At 44.0% G+C, this 27,104-nt stretch overlaps 1 protein-coding gene across 1 annotated transcript in view; it reads right to left on the reverse strand.

Moving 5' to 3' along the window:
- Nucleotides 1-227: 227 nt before the first annotated feature.
- Nucleotides 228-27,104, reverse strand: part of LOC115461567 (cytochrome P450 4V2) — a 170,193-nt gene continuing 143,316 nt past the window's right edge. Inside the window, exons 9-11 of the mRNA XM_030191477.1 lie at nt 24,604-24,738; nt 22,484-22,663; nt 228-1,115 (exon numbers count right to left, since the gene is read on the reverse strand). Coding sequence (XP_030047337.1) covers nt 943-1,115; nt 22,484-22,663; nt 24,604-24,738 — 488 coding nt within the window. The 3' untranslated portion in view covers nt 228-942. The remainder of the gene's footprint in view (nt 1,116-22,483; nt 22,664-24,603; nt 24,739-27,104) is intronic.

Genomic DNA, 27,104 nt, shown 5'->3' on the forward strand with positions numbered 1-27,104 from the left:
CTTCCAGTAATTTATCAAATTCAAAATAAAGTTTTGACTCTTACAGATCCCTTTCCACAGGAATTCCATTATATTTGTCTACTGTAATAGTTCCATATGAACCCCCCTAGGCTTCTTAGGTCATTGAATGATCGGCTATTACACATCTCCTCACCATCATCTGTAAGATTAGATTCTACAGGGCAATCGGCTTTTTATTGTTTGGCCCCAACCTTATGAAATTCACTGTCACCTAAGCTCCGTCTTGAATTTTCCTTTTCTAAATTCAAGGAGGCCCTTAAGACCCAATTATTTAAAATTGCGTTCGGAGATGCTGGTTGAGCATTGTCTGATGCTGGGCATCTGTGAACTGTGTTCTGTTCTGATTGAATGTGGTTAATATTCATCTTATTACTAAATTGTCTTTTCTGGATATGAATGATGATGTCTACTTCCCTATCCTGTCTAAATAACAGAGTTCTTTTCTGTTTTAAGGAACTGTTTTAAATTTTGAAGCACTATGCTGTATTTTTATGAATAGTGGTATATCAAATAAAATGTAAACCATAAGATCACCCGTGGAAATTTTATTTTTTAATGGCCACGTGCTAATGATAGCATTAGTATTAGAGTGTAGCATTAGAGTATGGCCATATGTTGGAAAAATTGAACTAAGCCCTTTTTCATGGTTGTGCCAAAAATAAGCTTAATGTGTGTTTTTTGCTGTTTTACATAAGGGCGCGTTAAGCCCATTTCTTAGTGCAGTTTAGTAAAAGGGCTCCTTAAATTCATACAGCACATTTTAAATTAGCTTTGAATGCATTCCAGGCTGGTTAATGTCAATTGATTTTCTCAGAATAGAACTAGAAGCCAAATTCCAAACTCACTGGGTGAGAAAGCTGAATAAGGCTTGTAGTACAAATGATCTCAGATGACATTTATACATCAGAGAAATGGTGTCTGTTATGACACATAATCTGCTCGCTTCTTCAGCTCAATCCAGATGCCATTTTCCGGACGAAGAATCAAGTCAGCAACCAGGCTAATCTCTTCTCGAGTTTGCTTTGCTTCTACCCAGAAATGTCTCAGAATAGAAGATAAAACAACCAGTTCTTCCATCTTTGCAAAACGTTGACCTGAAAATGACATTAAAAAAAGAATTCAAAGTGGTCTATAGCAGAAACAAGGATATTCATTATAGCTAAAGCACCGCAAAAAACTAACCCCCCCCCCCCCCCCCGAATAACTTAGATACATCTCTGGAACCAAATCTCAGTTAGGGGCCCTTTTACTAAGCCGCGTAAGCATCTACGAGTGCCCAAATGGAGTTACCTTTGCGGTAATTCATTTTTTGTGCACATCCGATACGTGTGTCCGAAAAATACTTTTTATTTTCAGACGCACATATTGGGCGCGAACCAAGTGGCATTTGACGCGCGTTGGTCATTACCGCCAAGTTATTGCGTGAGACTTTACCACTAGCTCAATGGCTGGTGGTAAGGTCTCATACCCAAAACGGATGCACAACAATTTTCATTTTGCCACACGTCCATTTTTGGAAAAAAAAACATTTTAAAAGGCATTTTTACAGGAGCGCTGAAAAATGATTCTGCGCGTGCCCAAAACATGCATCTACACTACTGCAAGCCATTTTTCAGAGCGCCTTTGTAAAAGGGCCCCTTAATCAACTAATTTTTCAAAAATTTTAGATCATTTTTAAATAGTGCTGGCAAATTGTCTTCTCCATCTCAAGTGCACTACCAATTTTAAGCAGAATTATGGCATTAGATATTATTCTTAAGTAGATGATATTTTACTGTTAATTCCTGTTTTTGATCATTGGGTTCATACTTACTCCTTGTTGACTGATGATTTTGTCCTAATGGACAATCAAATTCATTCTTATTGTCCAGAGTTGAATGCAGGTAAAACCAAATTATTATAGTGGGGCAATAATTTTAACTTGAAACTTTTGAATCAGTGGTGTAGCCAGACTTGTTAAGTCTGACCCCCCCCCCCCCCCCCCCAAATGTCATGAGGGGGCACTAGGCATATACGTGTCAGTACTGCTTCGTATACTTCTAAATAATGCCTTAGCGTTCAAGACAGATTTCTAAGAAAATAGTCTATCCCGCATCAAACATAAACCCCATACATACTTATGGAAACTTGGTAGTGATTCCTGGCATAGCAAATGCGATGAAGCGCATTAAATTCCTATGAGCTTCGTCGCATTTGCCATGTGGGAATCACTACTGCGGCTTTGTAAAAGGAACTCTTTGGAAACACTGACATTTTAAAATAAATTTGCATTATCCAATAACGTAAACTTTGCCATTATAGTAGAGCCGAGTCTGGTCAACATCTCAACGCACATCACAGTATCCTGCAAAATAATTACAATGGTACATATCCTTCAACTTTGCTTTATAATAAATATAAACACATTAATAAACTGTACTAATAAAACCGGTACATACGTTTGAAGTAGCAGTTTGAATATTTAGCCTAAGAAATCTAGGGCTTCTTTTACAAAGCTGCACTACCAATTCCCGTCTGCCAAATGAGAGGAAGCCCATAGGAACTGAATGGGCTTCCTTTCATTTGCCGCAATGGGAATCAATAGTGCGGCTTTGTAAAAGAGGCCCCTAATATAAAAAATACCAGCCTCTAACACTGCACACTGGACTATCAAGCTGTTAATTTAAACAAATATTTTGCATCCACAGAAATCCCCATAGCTCCTCCTCAAAGAATGGATACAAAGCAGAAAAAGGGCATTTCCCTAGGATCTAGTCGTACAAAAAAAAGTTGATTTTGGTGTAATCTCAATAAAAACACAGATCCTTCCCAGTCCCAAGCATACTGTGAAGTACTGTGTCTAAAATACAAAGCCTACAAAAATCACTCAGAACCTATAAAGCTAATGTACTTTACCATAACACCTCCAACTTACAGAAGTAACACAACAAGGATCCGACCTAGGATAATGGCTAAGAACACGCACTACCTAATGTATTCTACAACAATAAGCCATATCTGTAATGAATCATTACAATCTTGAACATCATGGACTCTTGGGCAAATGAATTTCAACTAAAACTCAACGAAGAAAAAACATACTGTCTCATCCTTTCATCCCAACACAGCACGGACAACCCCACAACTATCAACACCCCAGACTACACCCTCCCTATCTCAGACAGCCTGAAAATCCTCGGCGTTACAATGGATCGCAACTTAACATTGAGAGCCAAGTGAAATCCACAACAAAGAAAATGTTCCACTCAATGTGGAAACTCAAACGTGTGAAACAATTCTTCCCAAGGGAAACATTTCGCAACCTGATACAATCAATGGTACTAAGCCATGTAGACTACTGCAATGGAATTTATGCGGGATGCAAAGAACAAACCTTAAAGAAACTTCACTCAAAACATGGCAGCAAGGCTCATTTTAGGAAAAATGCGATTTGAAAGCGCAAAACCCCTCTGCGAAAAACTACACTGGCTCCCAATCAAAGAACGCATTGCTTTCAAAATCTGCACTCTGGTTCACAAAATTATATACGTTGAAGCACCGGGATACATGACAGACTTGATCAACCTACCAACCAGAAACACATACGAATCAACACGAACGTACATAAATCTGCACTACCCAAGCTGCAAAGGACTCAAATACAAATCAACTTACACATCCAGTTTTTCCTACATCAGCACACAACTATGGAATGCACTGCACTACCAAAAGCCTTGAAAACTACATACGACCACTTACACTTCAGGAAATCATTAAAACTCACCTGTTTAAAAAGGCATACCCTAGAGGAAGTGACGTCACACAGCCGAATGGACGCTTGATCCTCTAGCTCCGCGATCCCTCACCGTTTACACAGCAACAACTGCGCTAAACCTCAACAAATCGGGCGAAAACGGCATCGGTGTGCCGGTAGATACCTCGCCATAAACATGAGTAAAAAAATCGCTGCCCTCCCGCGAGACAATGAGCGCCTTTCAACGAGGCAGTTGGCGCGGGGCCTAACGCAGCCAGCCTCTCCTAAACCACGAGGCTCACAGATGGCTGACTCTGAAACCGCCGGTTCCCGCGATGACGCTGGTGAATCTGCCCTGATACCAGCTCTCCCGGCTGACCTGACAAAATGCCTGGAGGTAATTCGCACCGAAATCCGCGCATCCAAGGATGAAATCCTGGAGCATGTAGATGCGCTGAATGTGGACTTGAGGGAGCTGGGGAGCAGGGTGGAGCTGCTGGAGGAGAAAGCAGATGAACAGGAGGGGAAAAATGTAGAGGTGGACAGGAGACTAAAGATGCTGGATGAGAGGGCGGAGGAGCTACAGTACCAGATGGACGACCTTGAGAATCGAGGGCGCAGGCAGAATTTACGATTCAGGGGAGTCCCGGAAAGTGAGGACATGGAAGATGTCCAGAAGGTGGTGAGAACCATATGCGAGCAGCTGATGGGAGAGAGCTTTGACGCTGCAGCCATGAGCATGGACAAAGCCCATAGAGCGCTGGGTAAAAGCAGAGACAACAGGCCAAGAGAGATAGTGGTCCGATTCATTTCATATGTCAGCAAAGACCAAATATGGCAGAGGGCGCGCCAGAACCCTTCCCTGGAGTTTAATGGAGCACAAGTGGCGATTTACCAGGATTTATCTATATTTACCCTCACCCAGAGGAGAGCCATGAAACCGGTTATAGAGATCCTGGTGAAGGAAAAAATAGCCTACAGATGGGGTTTCCCATTCGCTCTTTGCGTTAAAAGGAGAAAATGTCCGCTGCAGAAAGGTTGATGCAGCATGGAAGGTTCTGCGCGAAGCGGGATTGACCCCGACAGATACTGTGCCTGTGGGCATGGCTTCATCTACAAAGAATCGGATGCAGAAGTGGAAACGCGTGGAGAAAACAAGCAAAAGGACTGTGGACAAGACATGAGAGACTGGGCTCTGGTCTGGGTGAATTATCTAATTTACTGTTTACCGGGAAGTACGGGGGAGGCATTCAGAATTTGGAGGGATGACAATAAGGGTCGCATAAAAGTATGGGGAGAGGCTTGCAGTTGGATTAAGAAAGGGATTTAGGAGGGGGGGTTGGGGTGCGGGGGATTGAGTGTCATACTCTGGGGGCTCATAGATTCCATCTTATTTTCAATTCGGCTGGGGGGGTTTTCTTTCTCCTGGTTCCCAAGTAGCGCTCTTAAGCGCTAGTTGGTGGGTAATGATAGAGGGGGGGATTAGGGATGGGGGAGGGATAGAGAGAGGGTGGGACATGGTTAAGGGGATAGATTGTGAGGGGAATAGGAGGGAGGGAGAGGATCACAAGACTATGGATTATGAAGTTCAATTAAACTTTTCATCAAAAAAAGGCAATGTAAAAGCAGAGGTTCGTGGCTAATTTTAAATTACTAACTTATAATGTAAAGGGCTTGAACTCTCCATATAAACGACATGCCTTAGGGAGGGAATTGCGTATGATGCATCCACATGTGGTGTTCCTACAAGAAACCCATTTCTTAAAAACACACGAGAGGTGTTTGACCTTTAAGCAATACCCGACAGTGTACTTTGCCTCTGATGCTAAGGGAGCCAAAAAGAGAGGGGTGGCTATTATGTTCCATAGGGATGTACAAGTTCAGATACTACATGTGAGAAGGGAAACGGAGGGACGATATCTCTTCCTACACATCCTTTTGGAGCAGGAGGAGTACACTCTAGTTAACATGTATGCTCCGAACGAGAGACAAGAGCGCTTTTTTGGGCGACTCCGTAGAGACCTGCAGAATTTTACCAGAGGGAAGTTGCTGGTGGCTGGAGATTTTAATGCCACCATGCAACCTGGACTAGACAGGTCAAAGTCTCCAGTTCCAACCGATTGGAAGATATCTCGATCCCTGAAGATCTTTGTGGAGGAGATGGATTTATATGATGTGTGGAGAGTGGGACACCCTAGAAGGAGAGATTATACATATTACTCACAGGTGCACCAGTCTTACTCTAGATTGGATTATATATTTGTTGATAAGACTCTCTCGGAGGGGGGAGGGGATTCCCACATAGGCCATATTACTATTTCAGACCACGCGCCGACGTGGGTTGGCCTCCCCTCTTTGAGAGAAGAGACGAGGGATAAACGATGGACACTTAATAACTCTCTTCTGCAAGACCCAGCAGTTGTGGCTAAATTTATAGCGGTTTTGCAAGAGTACTTTATGCATAATATGGACTCAGGGCCGGCCTTGGACATAGTGTGGGACGCCTTTAAGGCGGTGGCCAGGGGATTTTTTGTTAAGTGTGCTAGCCAGAAGAATAGAATACGTAAGGAACGGCTGGCCCAGTGCATGGAGAGATTGGGGGCCTTGGAGGCCAGATACAGGGCCTCTGGCTCGGTGTCTGATTACCGAAGGCTCCAAGCCCTGAGAATGGAGATAGCAGATATCCATGAGGAAAGCTTGAAATTTGTACATGCATGGTTGAAACAGGTGTACTACGAGTCCACAAACAAACCTGGGAGGTTATTGGCTAATAAATTAAGAAAGCTGAGAACAGATAGACACATCTTGAGAGTGAAGGACGATAAGGGAACTATGCTACATACCTCAACACAGATTAGGGAAAGATTTGCACAATATTATGAATCTCTGTACGCGGAGGATGCCGCTGTACAGACAGTTGAAATTGAGGACTACCTGAAGGATATGGGCCTAAGGGGACTGACAGAACAACAAAAGAGTGATTTAGATGCTCCTGTGCAGGTGGCTGAAGTCCTTCAGGTTATCAAAAATCTGCCAACTGGGAAGGTACCGGGTCTTGACGGATTCACCAATGAGTTTTTTAAAACATTTGGGGGGACGTTGGCCCCATACCTTGCACTGGTCATTAACTCGGTGAGAGAGGGCTTTCCCCTCCCTAAGACCATGATGGAGGCATGGGTGGCAGTCATACCGAAGCCAGCCAAAGATAAAACTGACTGTGCAGTGTAGAGACCAATTTCAATACTTAATGCAGATGTCAAAATATTAGCAAAGGTACTAGCGAATCGACTGGGAAGGGTGTTACCATGCTTGATCCACCCGGACCAAGTTGGCTTTGTAGCTAAAAGACAGGCAGGAGACAATATCTGTAGAACGCTGGACCTGGTGTTTCAAGCACAAAAGAAAGCTAGCCCGATGGTGCTGTTAGGACTAGAGGCCAAAAAGGCATTTGATAGGGTCCACTGGGGCTATCTGGACAGGGTTCTGCAGAGAGTAGGGACTGGACAGTTTTACAGAACTTGGATTCGGGCGTTTTATACTTCCCCAAGGGCGTGTGTACGAGTTAACGGGGGGAACTCAGGGGCCTTCAAGCTGGAATGTGGTACACGGCAGGGATGCCCTTTGTCCCCTCTCCTATTTGCACTGGCGATGGAGCCTCTGGCGGAGGCCATAAGGGAGAATGTAGACATAGCGGGTGTTAGCGTGAGAGGACGGGAATACAAAATTGCATTATTCGCAGATGACGTACTATTGTCACTAACCAAACCCCTGATATCCCTTCCCAACGTTATGCGAGAGATAGAGAGATATACTCGAGTGTCAGGCTACAAACTTAATGCGAGTAAGTCGATTGGGCTAGCTGTGGGAGTGCCAGAGGCCATGCTAACATCACTGAAAACATCCTTTACTTTTAAATGGGAGGAACGGGAACTAAGATACCTGGGGGTGCAGATTCCGTATAACTTGTCGGCGTTGTTCGACGCTAATTACCCGGGCCTTCAGAAAAAAATACACCGGGATCTGGAGAGATGGATACCAATGAGCTTATCTTGGATGGGGAGAATAGCGGCCCTTAAAATGAATATTTTACCTCGGCTGTTGTACTTGTTCCAGGTGATACCACTTAGACTCCCAAGAACCTTTCTCTCAAGGTTACAGGATAGTCTGGTCAGATTTATCTGGAACAACAAAAGACCGCGTTTGCCACGAGCTTTCTTATATAAAAATAAAAGGGATGGAGGCATGGGGGTGCCCAACCTATATGGGAACTACTGCGCTGCACAGTCGAGAGCAGCGGTGGAGTGGTTCCGAAAGGAAGATCACAAAATATGGGTGAACATTGAACAAGCATTGGTTGGGACGCGAACATTGGGACATTTAATGTGGCTCCCGAGTAAACACAGAGTACAGGTTGACAAGTTCCCACCGACAGTTCAAGCCACATTCCACTATTGGGATCATATGTTTGAGGGCCACCAGCCCGTGGTGTCTGGGTTGGCACCCATAGTAGATAATCCAAGCTTTAGCCCGGGAGTGGGTAATACCACGTTTTGCAGGTGGGCTGAATTGGGATTAGATATGTGTGGGCAGTTACATGTGGGTGCAGATATGATACCATTTGACAGACTAGTTGAAGACTACGGACTCAGGACTGAGGACAGATATGCATACATACAATTACAGCATTTTTTTGCAGGGACCAAGTTATTTAGAATGCATGAAAAGAGAGGTACATCCTCTGGAGGAGGTGTGTGTAAATTCAAGGCCCATGAGGGGTATGATTACTCAATTGTATGAATTAGTGGGCACACAGATTAAGCCATATACATTACATAGGCGGCGGTGGGAACAGGAGTTAAATTTCACATTATCAGAGGTGGACTGGCTTAGGCTTGAGAGGACGATTTTGCGCTCCTCCCGGGCCATAGCAGTAAAGGAGAATGCCATTAAAATATTTTATAGATGGTATCTTACCCTGATAAGGCTGCACCGTATGTATAACCATGTTTCAAAGGACTGTTGGAGACAGTGTGGAGGAGTAGGAACTATGGGCCACATCTGGTGGACTTGCCCTAAAGTGCAGGCATATTGGAAAAGTGTGTGGGCGTGCATTCAGGTCTGGACGGGAAGGGCTGTGCAGTGGCATCCTTTGACTTTCATCTGGGCCGGAGGCCAGCTGGGCTTACGGCCGACCAGTGGGTTCTGGTGAGGGGGTCTTTGCACGCTGCCCGCATGAATTTGGCTCAGCAGTGGAAAGTGGTGCGGGTCCCCTCATTGGTGTCCTGGATTACGAAAGTGAAATACATTTGTGAAATGGAGAGATTGACAGCGATTAAACATAAAATCTTGCCAAAGTGGGAGAAAGCCTGGAAACCTTTTGTGAATGCAAGTGTTTGATGAAGGTAACAAGGCTCGGGAGGGGGTAGATCAAGGGGGGGGGGGGGATAGGGTTAATAATAAAATAAAAAATGTTTTGAAGTGTAATTTGACCTAAATTTAAGTGGACATAGAATTTCATTATCTTTTCAAGACTGTCATTGGTGAAACATTTATTGTAGATTGTATTGATATGAGCTGAGTTGAATTGAAGTGTTGTTTCTTTTTGTTCTGTATTCTATACTTCAATAAAGACTTCTAAAAATTAAGAAAAAAAAAAAGGCATACCCTATCGATCCAACATAAATGCCTGATCTCCGCTACACAACAACACTAAAGTTCGTAATGGATATTACACAACTCTTCTGTTGTACGATTCCTTTATGTGGTCCTACCACATGAACCTTATCTTACTACATCACTTTGTATTTGTTTACTGCGAAGTCTGCAAACACCTCTCCGATACTATGTAAGCCACATTGAGCCTACAAATAGGTGGGAAAATGTGGGATACAAATGTAACAAATAATAACAACAATAATAATAATAATCTCATCATTATACTCTCTTTTAGCTGTATGCCACTTTGAACCAAAACTTGTTTTTTCGGTAACAGTGAGATACAAGAACAGATAAATAAATGAATGAATGAATAAATAAATAAATAAATAAATAATGAAACACAATAAATATTGAAATCAGACCTAGAGCATCAATACACCTATTGGGAAACTGAACAAGCTATTACAGAGGCTTAAACATAAACACTGAACACAAATAGACCCTTGCCAGGTACAAAATAAGTGACCACAAACTGGAGAGTGGAGGAGTGGCCTAGTGGTGGACTTTGTTCCTGGGGAATTGTGGAACTGAGTTCGATTCCCGGCACAGGCAGCTCCTTGTGACTCTGGGCAAGTCACTTAACTCTCCATTGCCTGCCGCATTGAGCCTGCCATGAGTGGGAAAGCACGGGGTACAAATGTAAATAAATAAATAAATAAAATATAGACACATAGACAAAAATTATACTTAAAGCCCAGCCACACTGCAGGCAGTGCAACACTAGAGAAAGAAATAGAAACAGCAACCTGCACTCTTCAAACTATAAAGAAAGCAGTATAAATTAAATTTACTATAAAACTGACATTTTCCATTCACTGAATTAAGAATAAAATTCTTATTTTCCACCTTTGTTGTCTGGTTGTTTTGTTTTTTTCTCCAATCATGTTTGCACCAGTCTCCAGTTTCTGCTTTCCTCTAGCTTTTCTTAAAGTTTCTTTACAAGACATCCAGTCCATCTCCTACTTCTCTCCCTTCCTGCTTTCTTCACTTCTCCTATATCCATCTCTCTGACTCTGATCTTTTCCCTTCAGCTTTCCTTAATTTATTTTTCCATCTCTCAATCTGCTCAGACTTCATTCGTTCTTTGTATTCAATCTTCCCTTTTTTAAAAATTTTGTATGAATAGTTTTTAATAAAGTTCACTCATAATACACGAAATTCAAAACCCAAGGTATGTAAATACACATTAAATAACAAAGAAGACAAGGGAGATCCTTGTGGGACCCCACAGACATTGCTCCAATAATCCGACTGGTCAGCTAACATTTTAACGCTGTATCTTCTGTAGTAAAGAAAGCCATGGAACCAAGATCTTACAGTATCATCGTCAACCAAGTTGAATGCACTCGACAAATCGAAATGAAGGAGAACGGCTTTTTTCATTTCATTCAGCCATAATCGAACCATACTGAATAATGCACCCAATACAGTTTCAGTACTAAAATTAGACTGAAACCCTGATTGGGAAAATGAAGGACATTATGCTTTTCCCCAAAAATGTTATAGTTGAACATCAACTACCCCCTCCATTAATTTCATGAACAACGGAATCGATGCAATAGGTTTATAATTTGAAACTAACTCCAGCGTAAATCTTGATGTTTTTCTTGGATCCAAAGAGACTAGAGATCGACCTTTTGATGTCATTCTTGATACTTTAATCTAATTCTGGCTCGGAACAGTCTCTTTCCAGTTTAACCCACAGCGCTTTTTCCATACCCCACATGTCATGCAGTTCTGTCACTTCTCCACCCTTTTTTCCTACCCTGTCCTTCCTAAATAGATTATAGCCATGTATAGCTATATCCCAGTCATGGTCCTCCATGAACCACAATTCTGTGACCTCCACTAAATCCAAGTTTGCTTCTATTATTGTTTCCCATACTACAGGCATTGGTATACAAGGCTCTCCAGATGTTATTCTTTTTTCCTCTTCCATAGGGGCATTTGATGTACTACCTTCTTGAGGGTTATTTATGGCTTAGGGGCCTTTTTTACCCATCCCCTGCAAATTTAGTTTAAAGCCCTCTTTAGTACTTTAGCCAGTCTGTTGCTGAAGACACTTCGTCCAGATACCATCACCAATCAGTAGCTCTTGGGAAAGTCATCCCACGGTCTAGGAAACCAAAGCGCTCACACTGGCACCATCCATGCAGCCACACATTTATTTGCAGCTTTTTTTTTTTGTTACATTTGTACCCCGCGCTTTCCCACTCATGGCAGGCTCAATGCGGTAGGCAATGGAAGGTTAAGTGACTTGCCCAGAGTCACAAGGAGCTGCCTGTGCCGGGAATCGAACTCAGTTCCTCAGTTCCCCAGGACCAAAGTCCACCACCCTAACCACTAGGCCACTCCTCCACTTCTCTCATTTGGACTACCTTCAACAGGGAGGATCGATGAAAACACCACTTGTGCACCTAGGTGCTTCACCCTCTGACCCAAATCCATGAAGTCCTGTTTGATATGTTCAGTAAGAAACATAAGTACATAAGCACATAAGTAATGCCACACTGGGAAAAGACCAAGGGTCCATCGAGCCCAGCATCCTGTCCACGACAGCGGCCAATCCAGGCCAAGGGCACCTGGCAAGCTTCCCAAACGTACAAAAATTCTATACATGTTATTCCTGGAATTGTGGATTTTTCCCAAGTCCATTTAGTAGTGGTTTATGGACTTGTCCTTTAGGAAACTAACCCCCTTTTAAACTCTGCCAAACTAACTGCCTTCACCACGTTTTCCGGCAACGAATTCCAGAGTTTAATTATGCGTTGGGTGAAGAAACTTTTCTCTGATTTGTTTTAAATTTACTACACTGTAGTGTCATCGCATACCCCCTAGTCCTAGTATTTTTGGAAAGCGTGAACAGACGCTTCACATCCACCTGTTCCACTCCACTCATTATTTTATATACCTTTATCATGTCTCCCCTCAGCCCTCTCTTCTGCAAGCTGAAAAACCCTAGCCTCTTTAGTCTTTCTTCATAGGGAAGTCGTCCCATCCCCGCTATCATTTTAGTCGCCCTTCGCTGCACCTTTTCCAATTCTACTATATCTTTCTTGAGATGCGGCAACCAGAATTGAACACAATACTCAAGGTGTGGTCGCACCATGGAGCGATACAACGACATTATAACATCCTCACACCTGTTTTCCATACCTTTCCTAATAATACCCAACATTCTATTCGCTTTCCTAGCTGCAGCAGCACACTGAGCAGAAGGTTTCAGTGTATTATCAACGACGACACCCAGATCCCTTTCTTGGTCTGTAACTCCTAACGTGGAACCTTGCATGACGTAGCTATAATTCGGGTTCTTTTTTCCCCACATGCATCACCTTGCACTTGGCTCACATTAAAGGTCATCTGCCATTTAGCTGCCCAGTCTCCCAGTCTCATAAAGTCCTTCTGTAATTTTTCACAATTCTCTCGCGAGTTAACGACTTTGAATAACTTTGTGTCATCAGCAAATTTAATTACCTTGCTAGTTACTCCCATCTCTAAATCATTTATAAATATATTAAAAAGCAGCAGTCCTAGCACAGACCCCTGAGGAACTCCACTAACTACCCCTTCTCCATTGTGAATACTGCCCATTTAACCCCACTCTCTGTTTCCTATCCTTCAACCAGTTTTTAATCCACAATAGGACATTTCCTCCTATCCCATGACCCTCTGATTTCCTCTGTAGCCTTTCATAAGGTACCTTGTCAAACGCCTTTTGAAAATCCAGATACACAATATCAACCGACTCCCCTTTGTCCACATGTTTGTTCACTCCTTCAAAGAATTGAAGTAAATTGGTCAGGCAAGATTTCCCCACACAAAAGCCATGCTGACTTGGTCTCAGTAATCCATGTCCTTGGATGTGCTCTGTAATTTTGTTTTTAATAATAGCCTCTACCATTTTCCCCGGCACTGACGTCAGAGTCACCGGTCTATAATTTCCCGGATCTCCCCTGGAACCTTTTTTTAAAAATTGGCGTTACATCGGCCACCCTCCAATCTTCCGGTACCATGCTCGATTTTAAGGATAAATTGCACATCATTAACAGTAGCTCCGCAAGCTCATTTTTCAGTTCTATCAGTACTCTAGGATGAATACCATCTGGTCCAGGAGATTTGCTACTCTTCAGTTTGCTTAACTGCCCCATTACGTCCTCCAGGTTTACCGTGAAGTCAGTAAGTTTCTCCGACTCGTCCGCTTGAAATACCATTTCTGACACCGGTATCCCATCCAAATCTTCCTCGGTGAAGACCGAAGCAAAGAATTCATTCAATCTCTCCGCTATGTCTTGGTCTTCCTTGATCACCCCTTTTACCCCTTGGTCATCCAGCGGCCCAACCGATTCTTTTGCCGGCTTCCTGCTTTTAATATACCGAAAGAAATTTTTACTACCGTATTTTTTCCCCCCAAATTTGGGAGGAAAATGGGGATTGCGTCTTATAGTCCGAAGGTAGAGAAATTTAGCAGGCCACCCTCCCTCCTGCCGAGTTCCGGGATCGCCCTCCCTTCCTCTGAGGTCTAAAAGTAATTTTACCTAGTCGGGGCTGCAGCAAAAAGCATGCAGGCTCAGCACATCACTCTTCCCTTCTGTCTCTCTCAGCTCTCTGGTCCCGCCCTCAAACAGGAAATGAAGGCGGGACCAGAGAGCTGAGAGAGACAGAAGGGAAGAGTGACGTCCTGAGCCTGCATGCTTTTCGCTGCAGCCCCGACTAGGTAAAATTACTTTTAGACCTCAGAGGGCGGGACCAGAGAACTGAGAGAGACAGAAGGGAAGAGTGATGTGCTGAGCCTGCATGCTTTTCGATGCCGCCCCGACTAGGTAAAATTACTTTTAGACCTCAGAGGGAGGGAGGGAGGGAGATCCCGCACTTGGAGGGAGGGATTCGAACAAGATGCACCAGAGCACCTAGGTTTTAGAGGAGGAAAAAGGTGTGTCTTATAGTCCGAATTTTTTTTCCTATTTCCCTCCTCTAAAACCTAGGTGTGTCTTATGGTCCAGTGCGTCTTATAGTCCGAAAAATACGGTATGTTTTTTTGCCTCTAATGCTATCTTTTCTTCGTAATCCCTCTTGGCCTTCTTTATCTGCGTCTTGCATTTGCTTTGACACTCCTTGTGCTTCTTCTTGTTATTTTCAGACGGTTCCTTCTTCCATTTTCTGAAGGTATTTCTTTTAGCCCTAATAGCTTCCTTCACCTCACTTTTCAACCATGCCGGCTGTCTTTTGGACTTCTGTCTTTCTTTTCTAAATCGCGGAATATTTGTGGCCTGGGCCTCCAGGATGGTATTTTTGAACAGAGTCCATGCCTGTTGTACAGTTTTTACCCTCTCAGTTGCCCCCCTAAGTTTTTTTTAACCGTTCTTCTCATTTTATCATAGTCTCCTTTTTAAAAGTTAAATGCTAACGTATTTGACTTCCTATGTATAGTTACTTCAAGGTTGATATCAAAATTGATCATATTATTATTACTGTTATCAAGCGACCCCAGTACCATAACGTCCCTCACCAGATCATGTGCTCCACTAAGGACCAAGTCTAGAATTTTTCCTTCTCTCGTCGGCTCTTGCACCAGCTGCTCCATAAAGCTGTCCTTGATTTCATCAAGGAATTGTACCTCGCTAGCATGTCCCGATGTTACATTTACCCAGTCTCTATTTGGATAATTGAAGTCACCCATTATTATCACATTGCCCATTTTGTTTGCGTCTCTGATTTCTTTTATCATTTCTGCGTCTACCTGCTCAACCTGGTGAGGCAGACGGTAGTACACTCCTATCACCGTCCTTTTCCCTTTTATACATGGAATTTCAACCCACAATGATTCAAAGGTGTGAGTTGTATCCTGTTGAATTTGTAATCTATCTGAGTCAAGGCTCTCGTTAATATACAATGCTACCTCTCCACCAGTCCGGTCCACCCTATCACTACGATATACTTTGTACCCCGGTATGACAGTGTCCCACTGGTTATCCTCCTTCCACCAGGTCTCAGTAATGCCTCAGTAAATTTTTCATTTAGTGCAATATATTCCAACTCTCCCATCTTATTTCTTAGACTCCTAGCATTTGCATATAGACATTTCAGAGTATGTTTGTTGCTCCTATTTGCATGATGCTTAGTACTTGACACTATTGATTTGCCATCTTTTGTCTGATCTTTAGTTGTATTTAAGGGCACCTGACCTACCACAGTCTGTTGTGCAACCTCACTATCCAGAAACCCTATCTTCCCTGTTTGTGAGGTATCCTTGCAAGATACCTTATCCCGAACCATGTACTGTTGTGCGACTGTCGACCTTTCCCCCATATCTAGTTTAAAAGCTGCTCTCTCTCTTTTTTGAATGCTGACGCCAGCAGCCTGGTCCCACCCTGGTTAAGATGGAGCCCATCGTTTCGGAATAGGCTCCCCCTTCCCCAGAATGTTGCCCAGTTCCTAACAAATCTAAAACCTTCCTCCATGCACCATCGTCTCATCCATGCATTGAGACTCCGGAGCTCTGCCTGTCTCTTTGGCCCTGTGCATGGAACGGGTAGTATTTCAGAAAATGCCACCCTAGAGGATCTGGATTTGAGCTTTCTTCCTAAAAGCCTAAATTTGGCTTCCAGAACCTCTCTCCCACATTTTCCTATGTCATTGGTACCCACATGTACCAAGACTACTGCAATGCACTTTACACTGGCTGTAAAGAACATATCATTAAGAAACTTCAGAGAGCCCAAAACACTGCAGCCAGACTCATATATGGTAAAACTAAATTCGAAAGTGCCACACCCTTAAGAGAAAAATTGCATTGGCTTCCACTCAAGGAATGTATTGTGTTTAAGGTCTGCTGTTTGATTCATAAAATTATCTATGAAGATGCCCCGGTCTACATGTTAGATCTTATTGACCTACCACCCAGGAATATTAAAAGGTCTTCACGCACATTCCTAAATCTTCACTTCCCTAGCTGCAGAGGACTGAAATATAAGTTAATACATTCATCCAGTTTTTCTTACATAGGAATGCAGCTTTGGAATGCATTACCACTTGATGTGAAAAAAATAAGTGACCTTATCAATTTTCGGAAATCACTGAAGACCTATCTCTTCAATACAACATATCATAACGACCCATCACCTGAACTCTAATACATTACTGTTTTGTTATTTCATTATCTTACATAGTAACATAGTAGATGACGGCAGAAAAAGACCTGCATGGTCCATCCAGTCTGCCCAACAAGATAAACTCACATGTGCTACTTTTTGTGTATACCTTACCTTGATTTGTACCTGTCCTTTTCAGGGCACAGACCGTATAAGTCTGCCCAGCACTATCCCCGCCTCCCAACCACCAGCCCCGCCTCCCACCACCGGTTCTGGCACAGACCGTATAAGTCTGCCCAGCACTATCCCCGCCTCCCAACCACCAGTCCCGCCTCCCACCACTGGCTCTGGCACAGACCGTATAAGTCTGCCCAGCACCATCCCCGCCTCCTGCCACCGGCTCTGCCACCCAATCTCGGCTAAGCTCCTTAGGATCCATTCCTTCCGAACAGGATTCCTTTATGTTTATCCCACGCATGTTTGAATTCCGTTACTGTTTTCGTTTCCACCACCTCCCGCGGGAGGGCATTCCAAGCATCCACTACTCTCTCCGTGAAAAAATACTTCCTGACATTTTTCTTGAGTCTGCCCCCCTTCAATCTCATTTCATGTCCTCTTGTTCTACTGCCTTCGCATCCTATCACCTCTGTTTCTCCTTTCCTCCAGAGTATACATGTTCAGGTCCGCACGTCTCTCCTCATACGTCTTGTAACGCAAATCCCATACCATTCTCATAGCATTTCTTTGCACCGCTTCAATTCTTTTTACATCCGTAACAAGATACTGCCTCCAAAACTGAACACAATACTCCAGGTGGGGCCTCACCAACGACTTATACAGGGGCATCAACACCCCCTTTCTTGTTATACCTAATGTTTTATTCCACTATGTTACTCATATTCTTGTGTTATTATTAATTGTATTTCTATTTAGCCATGGCAATAGCCAGAGCCTGCAAATAGGTGGGAAAATGTGGGATACAAATGCAATAAAATAAAATAAAATAAAATAAGACAGCCGGCTCCTCCCCAGCACTATCTAAAATCCTGTCCAGCTGCCGCGTGAGGTCCGCCACCTTCGCACCAGGCAGGCAAGTCACCAGGCAATCCTCCCGTCCACCAGCCACCCAGCAACCTACATTCCTAATGATTGAATTGCCAAGTATGACAGCTGTTCTAACCTTTTCCTTCCAGTCACTCATTGGAGATATATCCTTGGTGCAAGAGGATAGTACATCTTCTGGTGGGTAGGTCCTGGCTATAGGAGTACTTCCTACTTCACCTTCTGGGAGACCTCCCTCCTCCAAGGTAGCACAGAGGCTACCTGACTGGAGGTGGGACCTCTCTACAACATCCCTGTAGGTCTCCTCAATGTATTTCTCTATCTCCCTCATCTCTACCAAATCTGCTACTCTAGCCTCAAGAGAATGAACACGCTCTCTGAGGTCTAGGAGCTCTTTGCATCGGGCACACACATATGATGTCTCACCAACTGGGAGATAATCATACATATGGCACTCAAAAGCAAAAGACTGGGTAGCACCCCTCTCACTGCTGGACTGCTGACTCCATCTTAGTGTTTTCAAGTTTCTCAATTTTGTAAGAGTTGGTACAGTATTAAGAATTTCAGTCTGATATAAAGTGATTTTAGTTTATATATTGTATGCTTCTTGTAGTGATAACTACTTAAATGGTAATGAATGTATATAGTTCTATAAGAGCACTCCTAGCTTATTACCCTAATTGCACTACTTGCTATAAATGTAGTGTTGTCCTAGGGGTGGGTGGGTGCTGGGGTATCATTCGTGCCAACATGGATGAGCAGCATAGGAGAGTGGTCAGTAGGCTTGATGAGTCTAGGCAATCTTTCCACAACATCATGAATCTTGGCAGACAGCACATCCCCCTGGACAACATGTCTGGTCAGCAGATAGGTGCCTCAGTACCCCTCAGATGTGAATCTCCAACCACCACTACTTTTTGCTTCTTATTGGTCACTTGTCCAGTGGTGCTGGGAGTTTTGATTGTTGTTTCCTTCTGTTTTTGAGATTTTTCTAGTTCTTCTGCCTCTAGGGCCGTGAACCGATTCTTCAGTTCAACAGAGGATGAAGGTGGAGGGTTGATCTTGCAGGATCTGTTGGCCTGAGTCCAGCTGTGCTCTTTGCTGGAAGTCTCTTCCTTTGCTGGAAGTCCCCAATGTTTCAACATGCATCTGTGTGATGAATTTCTGGTTGTCACAGTTCTGATCATTTGTCAGAATATTATTCTAAAGTTTATTGGTTGAAAGTGGCTGCAAGGGTCATGTTCAAATTATCTTGTTTGATATATAAGGTTTCTTATGGTCTAGCGCCTGCTTATTTGATTCAATGTTTTGTTTTGTCAAATACTATTCATGTTTCCAGGTCTATAAATATAGTAACATAGTAGATGACGGAGGAAAAAGACCTGCACGGTCCATCCAGTCTGCCCAACAAGTGAAGAGTTATGCTAGCCCTTGCTCTCAGTAATACAGGCCAATGGCTCATAATAAGAGCTAGGCTTCTTAAAATTAGAATCATCTGATACAAAAGAGAGCTAGCTTGTAAAAATAAGAGATCACCTTTGACACAGTTACATTTCACTGTGGCAAGTGCTGAAATGAGGTAATTGAGAGCTGGCAAGGGTGGGGGCAATCTACTCTATAAACAGTCCTGAGACTGGCACCTGCAAGACGTCATAAGCAAGGGTTGCTATGGTTATGTAGAGATAGTGCTGAGTCAGCTGCACCCCGGGTGAGAACATCCAAAGTGGGGGCTACAGGAAGGTTTGGGAACATATGAAGTCATTCTGATCAACTGATAAGGGCTAGGAGCCCTGTTGAGACAGCTGGGGTCCATTGAAATGAATAGGGCCAAAATTGTATATAAGGAGCAGTTTGAGGAGTATTAGTTCAGACGAGACGAGAAGAAGAAGGAGACAAGAGGAGAAGAAGACCAGAGAAGGGAGACTCCAGAAGGCTAGAGAGAGAGGACGTGCCATGATATGCGGTTCCATTATGTAAATGCTTAACCTACCTGTATTACCATTGGTAAGATTGTAATAAACTATCTTATTATATCTACTACATACTGGGTTCCTTTCTAATTACAAGGGTCCATACTGCCTGACGGTGTAAGCCTGTCATGAGCAGATTCAAGGTTGGGAAAGCTAGATATTGGAGGGCATATGTAACTTTGCCGAGAGAGATGAGACGGGCCACTGCTTCCGCTGCTTGATTAGCAAAGGCAGATTCTGAGAAAATAAACACAAGATAACTCATATGTGCTACTTTTTGTGTATACCCTACTTTGATTTGTACCTGTGCTCTTCAGGGCACAGACCGTATAAGTCTGCCCAGCACTATCCCCGCCTCCCAACCATCAGCCCTGCCTCCCACCACCGGCTCTGGCACAGACCGTATAAGTCTGCCCAGCACTATCCCTGCCTCCCACCACCGGCTCTGGCACAGACCGTATAAGTCTGCCCAGCACTATCCCCGCCTCCCAACCACCGGCCCCGCCTCCCGATCGCGACTAAGCTCCTGAGGATCCATTCCTTCCTTCAATGAAGAATAAAGTAAGAAAGAAAGAAATGTATAGATTCTCTGCTTTATCATCAGGCAGCTAAATTATGTAAAGAAGTTTCCCCTTTGATAATGCAGGAGTTGCGCTATATGCATTTTAGACGATTGCTTAAGACATATTTATTTAGGATCTTTGGAAGGAGGTGAATGTATTGGGCTTTTTTGATTTATCATTTTGAATTGCATTTCCTGGGATGTCAAGTCTCTTTGTAGGTAAGCCACATTTGCAAGCTATTGTGGCTATAAGAATAAAGTGTTATGTTATGTTGTTATGATATGAAAGACTTTGTGGTTTTACAAACCATAACAGGCAGGACACAACCAATCATCTTGCACGGTGTTATCAAGACATTGGTGACAGTGCTATTATCAGAATGGTATAAAAGGCATCAACTCAGCCCATCAGGGGACCTGATTCATCCCATCTGTCAGGACAACAATTCCTCCTGCTCTTTGTTGGAACCCAGTTGTTCCCCAATGACAGACTCATTTTATCACAAAGGTCACAAGTCAAGCTCTGTAATTGCTTTCCCTTGGGTAATGATCAGGTGGCCTAACTGAGTGCAATAGGGAGCTGTGTGTGGATTGGCCACTGTTGGAAACAGGATAATGAGCTCGATGGACCTATGGTCTGTCTCAGTATGGCAACGCTTATGTTCTTAAGACCAGAACAGTTCCATACAGCGTTTTAGAGAACTGATACTTTATTTTTGTTCTGTGACTAAATGCTATTGTTTGTTTCTGTATTTATTCATTTGTTTACATATTACTCTTGTAAGCACTTCTTTGTTCATGTAAATAAATGTGCCTGTTATTTCTATGAACTATGTGTTTTATGGTCTACTAGTAAAAAAGGCCCGTTTCGTACAGAAATGAAACGGGCGCTAGCAAAGTTTTCCTCGGAGTGTGTATGTTTGACAGAGTGAGTGTGTGAGAGAGAGTGAATGTGCGCGCATGTGTGTGTGTGTGACAGAGGGAGAGTGAGACTGGGTGCGAGTGTGTGTGTGAGAATGAGAGTATGTGCCAGGGGCTCTCCCCCCCCCCCCCCCCCCGGTCTGTCTCCCAGTTGCAGTTGCAGGGGGGATTCCCCCTCCCTCCCAGTTCCAGGGGGGTTCCCCCCGTCCCTTTTTCCCAGTTGCAGGGTCCCCCCTCCCAGTTACAGGGTCTGTCTGTGTCCCCTCTCCTTTTGTCCTCAATTTAAAAACGACAATGTGAAGCAGCAGCTCCTAGGTTTGCTTGTTTGTGAGTGTATAGCAATGACGGCTGCTTGGGGGAGTTGAAACAGAGATCAATCAATGGGCTTCCTTGCTTACCGTACACTTGCTTGGGTCACTTCCACTCCTGTGTATTAAATGTCCTGAAGCATGTCATAGGTTTGCTTCTTTTGTTTTCAGTGAATGGGATGACGGCTGCGCTGGAGTCGTAGCCAGTGCTGTTTCCTCCCCCCCCCCCCCCCGCTTCTGAGTCGCCAGTGGTCCTCGACCCCTCACCCGCCTCCTCCACATTGGACACTCGCCGCAGCCATTTGCTCGCCGTGTTGCCGCCCTCCCTCTTCGTCCTGTGCGAGAGTGTGAACCTGGACTTGGAGAGGAGAGGGAGGGCGGCGGAACGGCGAGCGTGCAGGTGCGAGTGTCCATCGTGAAAGAGGGTGGGTGAGTGGGACGGGGTCCATCCGGTTTGTTGGGGTTTTTTTGGCGTGCCCGCTACTCCTTGGCGCTGAGTGCAGTTATTTCTTCCTTCCCTTATTCCGCCTCCATGGCTGGTAGCTTTTTGAGAGGTCGAAGCGCTGCCGGGCCGCCTCCTCTTCCACATTCCGCCCTCTCTCCTGCCTCCTCTTCGTCGTTCCGCCCTCTCTCCTGCTTTCGGCTACTGATTGGCTCCTTGAATTTGCTCCGCCCTCAATGTCATTACGTTTGACGCGAGGGCGGGGCCCACATTTGCTGCTACAGAGCTTTGAACAAACGAACTGGCTTCATTGACGTCAGTGGTCAATGGAACGTTGAGAGTGCTTTTATGTCCAGATGGGGCATGGCCTAGGGCGCAGATGGGCGTGGCTGAGTGCGGGAGTCCGAATAGCCTAGGTCAGGAGCCACAGTTGGAGAGAGGTGAGCTTCAGAACGTCTGAGGGGGATTCAGAATGTCTGAGGGGGATTTTATTTATATAGATCAGTACATAAAGGAGTGAACTCAGGATTGCTTATAGGAGGTGTGTTTTCATATAAAGATAATAATTCCCGAATGCTAATAAAAAATGGCAATATGCACGTCTGTACCTAATAATTGTACAACTCTTAAATGTGCCTGCTAATGCACTACATACCAATACAGTTCCGGAGTCCAGCCGAGAATGGAACGTAGGCATAAGGGCTCCGTCCATTGGAATTCTCAGAAAGGAATCGCTCAGGTCTGAATTCTTCTGGGTCTGTAAAATATTTAGGGTCTCTGTGCAGTGCATATGGAATGATGATTAACACTGTATTTTTCGGTACTTCAAATCCTCCTACAAGATAAAAACCAGACTAGTTATAGAACAGGGTTGCGTAAATTCAGTCCTCCAGGTCTGGTTTTCAGGATATCCAGAACTAATATTTCAAAGCTGCCAAGTTACCCACTTCCACAAGGAAGACTTAAGTCCAGTCCTGTTTTGAACTTACTTCCCAAAGCAGGGTGGTCTTTGTAGTCCCTGATTCTGCCTATTGAAATCAGTGCTGTAGGTCCTAACACACATCAAGACAGGATTATCAGAGACCCAGGACTGGCCAAAAATCTTCTCCTTGGATCTGGGTAACCTTGCAGCTCAGATAAATATGAGATATTTTTACATATATCTGGTCAAAGAAACAGGGTCCTTTACATGTTATAACTGTCTTGAAAAGGCCTCTGCATCAAGGTCCTGAAAGACTACAAGGTAATTTACCATTATAAAAACAAAGGTCAAACCACAATGCAACTCTGAATGTGAGAATTCAAGTGACCTAGTGACATTAAAGGACCTATCTACTAATGTATAGTAGTTAATGCCCACTTATAAAGCAGGTTAACTCATGCCATTATCATGTGCTACTGTTATTGCTGGTTAACATATATAAATGTATATGTTTACATATGCATGTAAATGACTAGAATAGCAACATTTATGTACATACTTGCCACTTAACTTTAAGGGGGCTCCTTTTGGGATTTCCTCCAAAATGGCCTCTGCAGCCTTTAAAAAAAAAAAAAAAACCCTTCCCCCCACTCCAACAGAACATCTCATCTGAACCTGTGCCGTGCAGTGCTGAACATGACAATATATATATTTGGAATGTTATGTTATTTGATATGGCTTTGGATGCAGACCCTGTATCCAGGGTCGCCGAGAGACTGAGCTAGGCCCAGGACAAGGCCGCCGCCGGGCCCCCAGCCTCCCAGGATCGTCGCTGCTGCCAGGCCCTCCCCAAGGATCATCGTCGCTGCCAGGCCTCCCCCACCAGGATTGTCATCGCCGCCGCCCTCCCAAGGATTGTTGCAGCTGCCAGGCCCCACCCTCCCCGATCGCTGCTGCTGCCCGCCCTGGGTTCCTTGGCTGGCAGTTATCCCAAGGCCCGCCAGCAGAACAGTTCTCTAGCGCTGCTCTTCTTCCTTCTGCCATGTAGCCTTCCGCTGCGTCTGCTTTTTCTCTCAAGTCGTGCATGTGCGACCTGAGAGAAAAAGCAGCCACAGGGGAAGGCAATGCGGCTGAGATGATGTCTGTTCCTCAGGTCCTCCCCAGTCTCCAAGGGGGGGCCTGGTGATGGAGTTCTCACTCCTGCTTCTGTCGAGATATGATCTCCCAGGTCCCATCAGGCGCAGGAGAGAGAGAGAGAGAGAGAGACCCCAGCGCCAGGCCCCCCTTAGAGGCCAGGGCCCAGGGAATTTTGCCCCCCCTCGGTAGCCCTGCCTGTACCATTTTAATGGATTTTTCTAGTCACTTCAACACCGGCTATAACCTTTTGGAGGTTGAGGCCCTGATGTCTCTTTCAGTGTCCTGTTGATATTAAACTAGCATGTAATGCATAGCGTTAACACTAGTTAGTAAATAAAACACATATAGGTCTACTTATGAAGTCATATTAGGTGCTTAACGTGTGCTAAAATCCATTCACAGCACAGTACTCTATTGATGAGTTATACATTTAACACAGAAACCTAAAAACATCCAATAAAACAGCTCCTTTTAACCTGGGAAAAGCACACATAAATCTTTAGCCAGAAACAGAAGGGTAATTATCAGCTGAGTTGTTTTATCAAATTAAAAGGCTTAGAAAATCTTGTCTGATGTTGCCAACAGATACATTCAAAAGACTATTTTCAAAAAAACATCGGGACTGGGAATTCAATAGGTAATGTATGACAAAGACTCATTCTCAACTGCTTGAAAATGAATGTATTGAGCTGAACAAGGGGTTTGGAACTACATACCAATGATACAATCTTCACATGTGGTTCGAGCAAAGACTGGAACAGATGGATATATACGAAGAGTTTCTTTTATGACTGCATCGAGATACTCCAGCTTCTTTAAATCATCCATTGTGGCAGGACGATCAGATTCACCTAATATGGAGGAAACAAATGTCAAAAATGCACTTGATAGATTATTTTTGCAATGATATCCTATTGATAATGACCAGAGACTTATAAGACTATGTTGAACCATCCCCCCCCCACCAAACTTTGGACCCAATCAGCACATCACAGTGGATAGATGATTAGCCACAGAGAATCCTAAATCATTTTTAGCAATGCTGAAAGCCACTTAAAAATGAAATTATAAAGAAGTGGTTATCATAGGTGAATCTCTTCATAAAGGTGGTTAATAAATCCCAATAAATAAATAGCCAGGGACTGAACATGAATATCAATAGCTTACCTCTCAGAAGTTCAAAACCACCTCAACATGTAAACAATTTGAGTTTTAAAGAAGTGCTAATTATAAGTGCAAAATGCCAAGATGCCACCCTTTTGAATGTTTCCTTTTTAAAAATGGCTCACTGGACACCAAATCCCTGTTTTTTTCTAGTGGCACTGTGGGAATAATTTTATAAAGGGTGGGGGGTCTAGTTTAAGATGACAGGTAGGTACATAATTAGGTGTTATTTAATTAAAACACACGAGCCGATCTTCAGCATTACTTAAGCGGCCAGGAACGGCTCCTGGTCAGTTAAATAGAACTAAGCCAGCTAAGCGCTAATATTCAGTGCGAGATAACCAGTTATCTCTGCTGAATATTAGCTCTTAGAACAAACCTGGGGATTCTATATAGCTCGCCTAGAGATCTATGCCGAAATCCAGGTGCATTTTATAACTAGACGCATAACTTAATTGGCTTAACAAGCCAATAAGCGTTTTTAACAGCACTTAACAAGCAATAAGCACTAATTGGCAATAATTACAATTTATGTGCACAACTCACTAAGCGCATTCTGTAATAAATTACGCCTAAATTCTAAAGTAAGCAATTCAAAATGAATGTGTGTAGTTCAAAAGGGCGTGGTTATAGGTGGGGAAATGGACGTTTTGTGGGTGTTCCAAAATTTACACGCGTAGTTATAGAATATGGGCCAGTGCACGTAAATCTATGCACCAGGATTTACACCACATTTCATTGGTGTAAATGGGTGTGCGTAGATTTAGGCGCTATGATAACAACTCAGTGTATTCTATATACTGCGCCTAAATCTTATAGAATACGCTTAGTCGAAAATGTGTTCCGGACGGAATTTTAGGCGTCATATATAGAATCTGGCTCATAGCAGCTAACTGGCTAGCTGCAAATATTCAGCACTTGTCTGGCTAAGTTTGGCGGCCAAATCAGGCTGCCTAAATAACAGGCCTATCTTTGGCCGTTATAAACTTAACTGGCCAGCGGTGAATATTGACTTGGCCAGTTAAGTTTAAGCTGGACAAAAAAAACCCACAGATATTCAATGCCTGTCACCAGAAACAGCCTAGCACTGAATATCCAGGCTCAGCGTTGATCGTGGCATTTAGCTGGCCTGCCTCCTGCGGGGTAAATATCGGACAGACAGACTCTAGCTGCTTGATATTCAAAGCGATTTAAGCAAGCAGGAGGGGCTCCTGCCCGCTTATATTGCTTTGTGTTGCCCAACCACTGATATTCAGCAGTACTAAACTAAGACGTGTTGCTGGATATCATCTTTGACCATCATGTTGAAGGTGGGCAGGTCAGAGGCAGCACTGGGAAAGAGTCGGCAGTTATGTGGGTGCCAGCAATATTCAGTGCCGGGACTCACATATGTAACCCTGACAAGTTACACTCGATCTGCAGCCCCTCCTTACCTCTCTACCCTCATCTCCCCTTACGTCCCTATCTGTAACCTCCGCTCTCAAGACAAATCCCTCCTTTCAGTACCCTTCTCCACCACCGCCAACTCTAGGCTTCGCCCTTTCTGCCTCGCCTCACCCCATGCTTGGAACAAACTCCCTGAGCCCATACGCCGGGCCCCCTCCCTACCCATCTTCAAATCATTGCTCAAAGCCCACCTCTTCAATGTCGCCTTCGGCACCTAATCACTTCATCTCTTCTCAGGAAATCTCATCTACCCCAACTTGACATTTCGTCTTTTAGATTGTAAGCTCTTCTGAGCAGGGACCGTCCTTATTCGTTAATTTGTACAGTGCTGCGTAACCCTTGTAGCGCTCTAGAAATGTTAAGTAGTAGTAGTAGTAAGTTAGGCCAGCCAAAAAGCTATCCTAAATAGGCTGGTTAGCTGTGTGGGTCCCAGCAGTGAATATTGGCCAGGACCCACATAACTTTTTTTTTGGTCTTTAGCCCCCGTGATCCCCCTCCCAGCCCCTGATGCAGCCCCCCTCCCCTAGCCTGCAAGAGTATGAATTTCCCTACCCCCCCAGAATATCCCCCTATCACCTCCAGTCAGGATACCTGATATCCATGGTGG

This window comes from Microcaecilia unicolor, chromosome 2 (assembly GCF_901765095.1).
Source record: "Microcaecilia unicolor chromosome 2, aMicUni1.1, whole genome shotgun sequence".
In the NCBI taxonomy this organism is placed as follows: domain Eukaryota; kingdom Metazoa; phylum Chordata; class Amphibia; order Gymnophiona; family Siphonopidae; genus Microcaecilia; species Microcaecilia unicolor.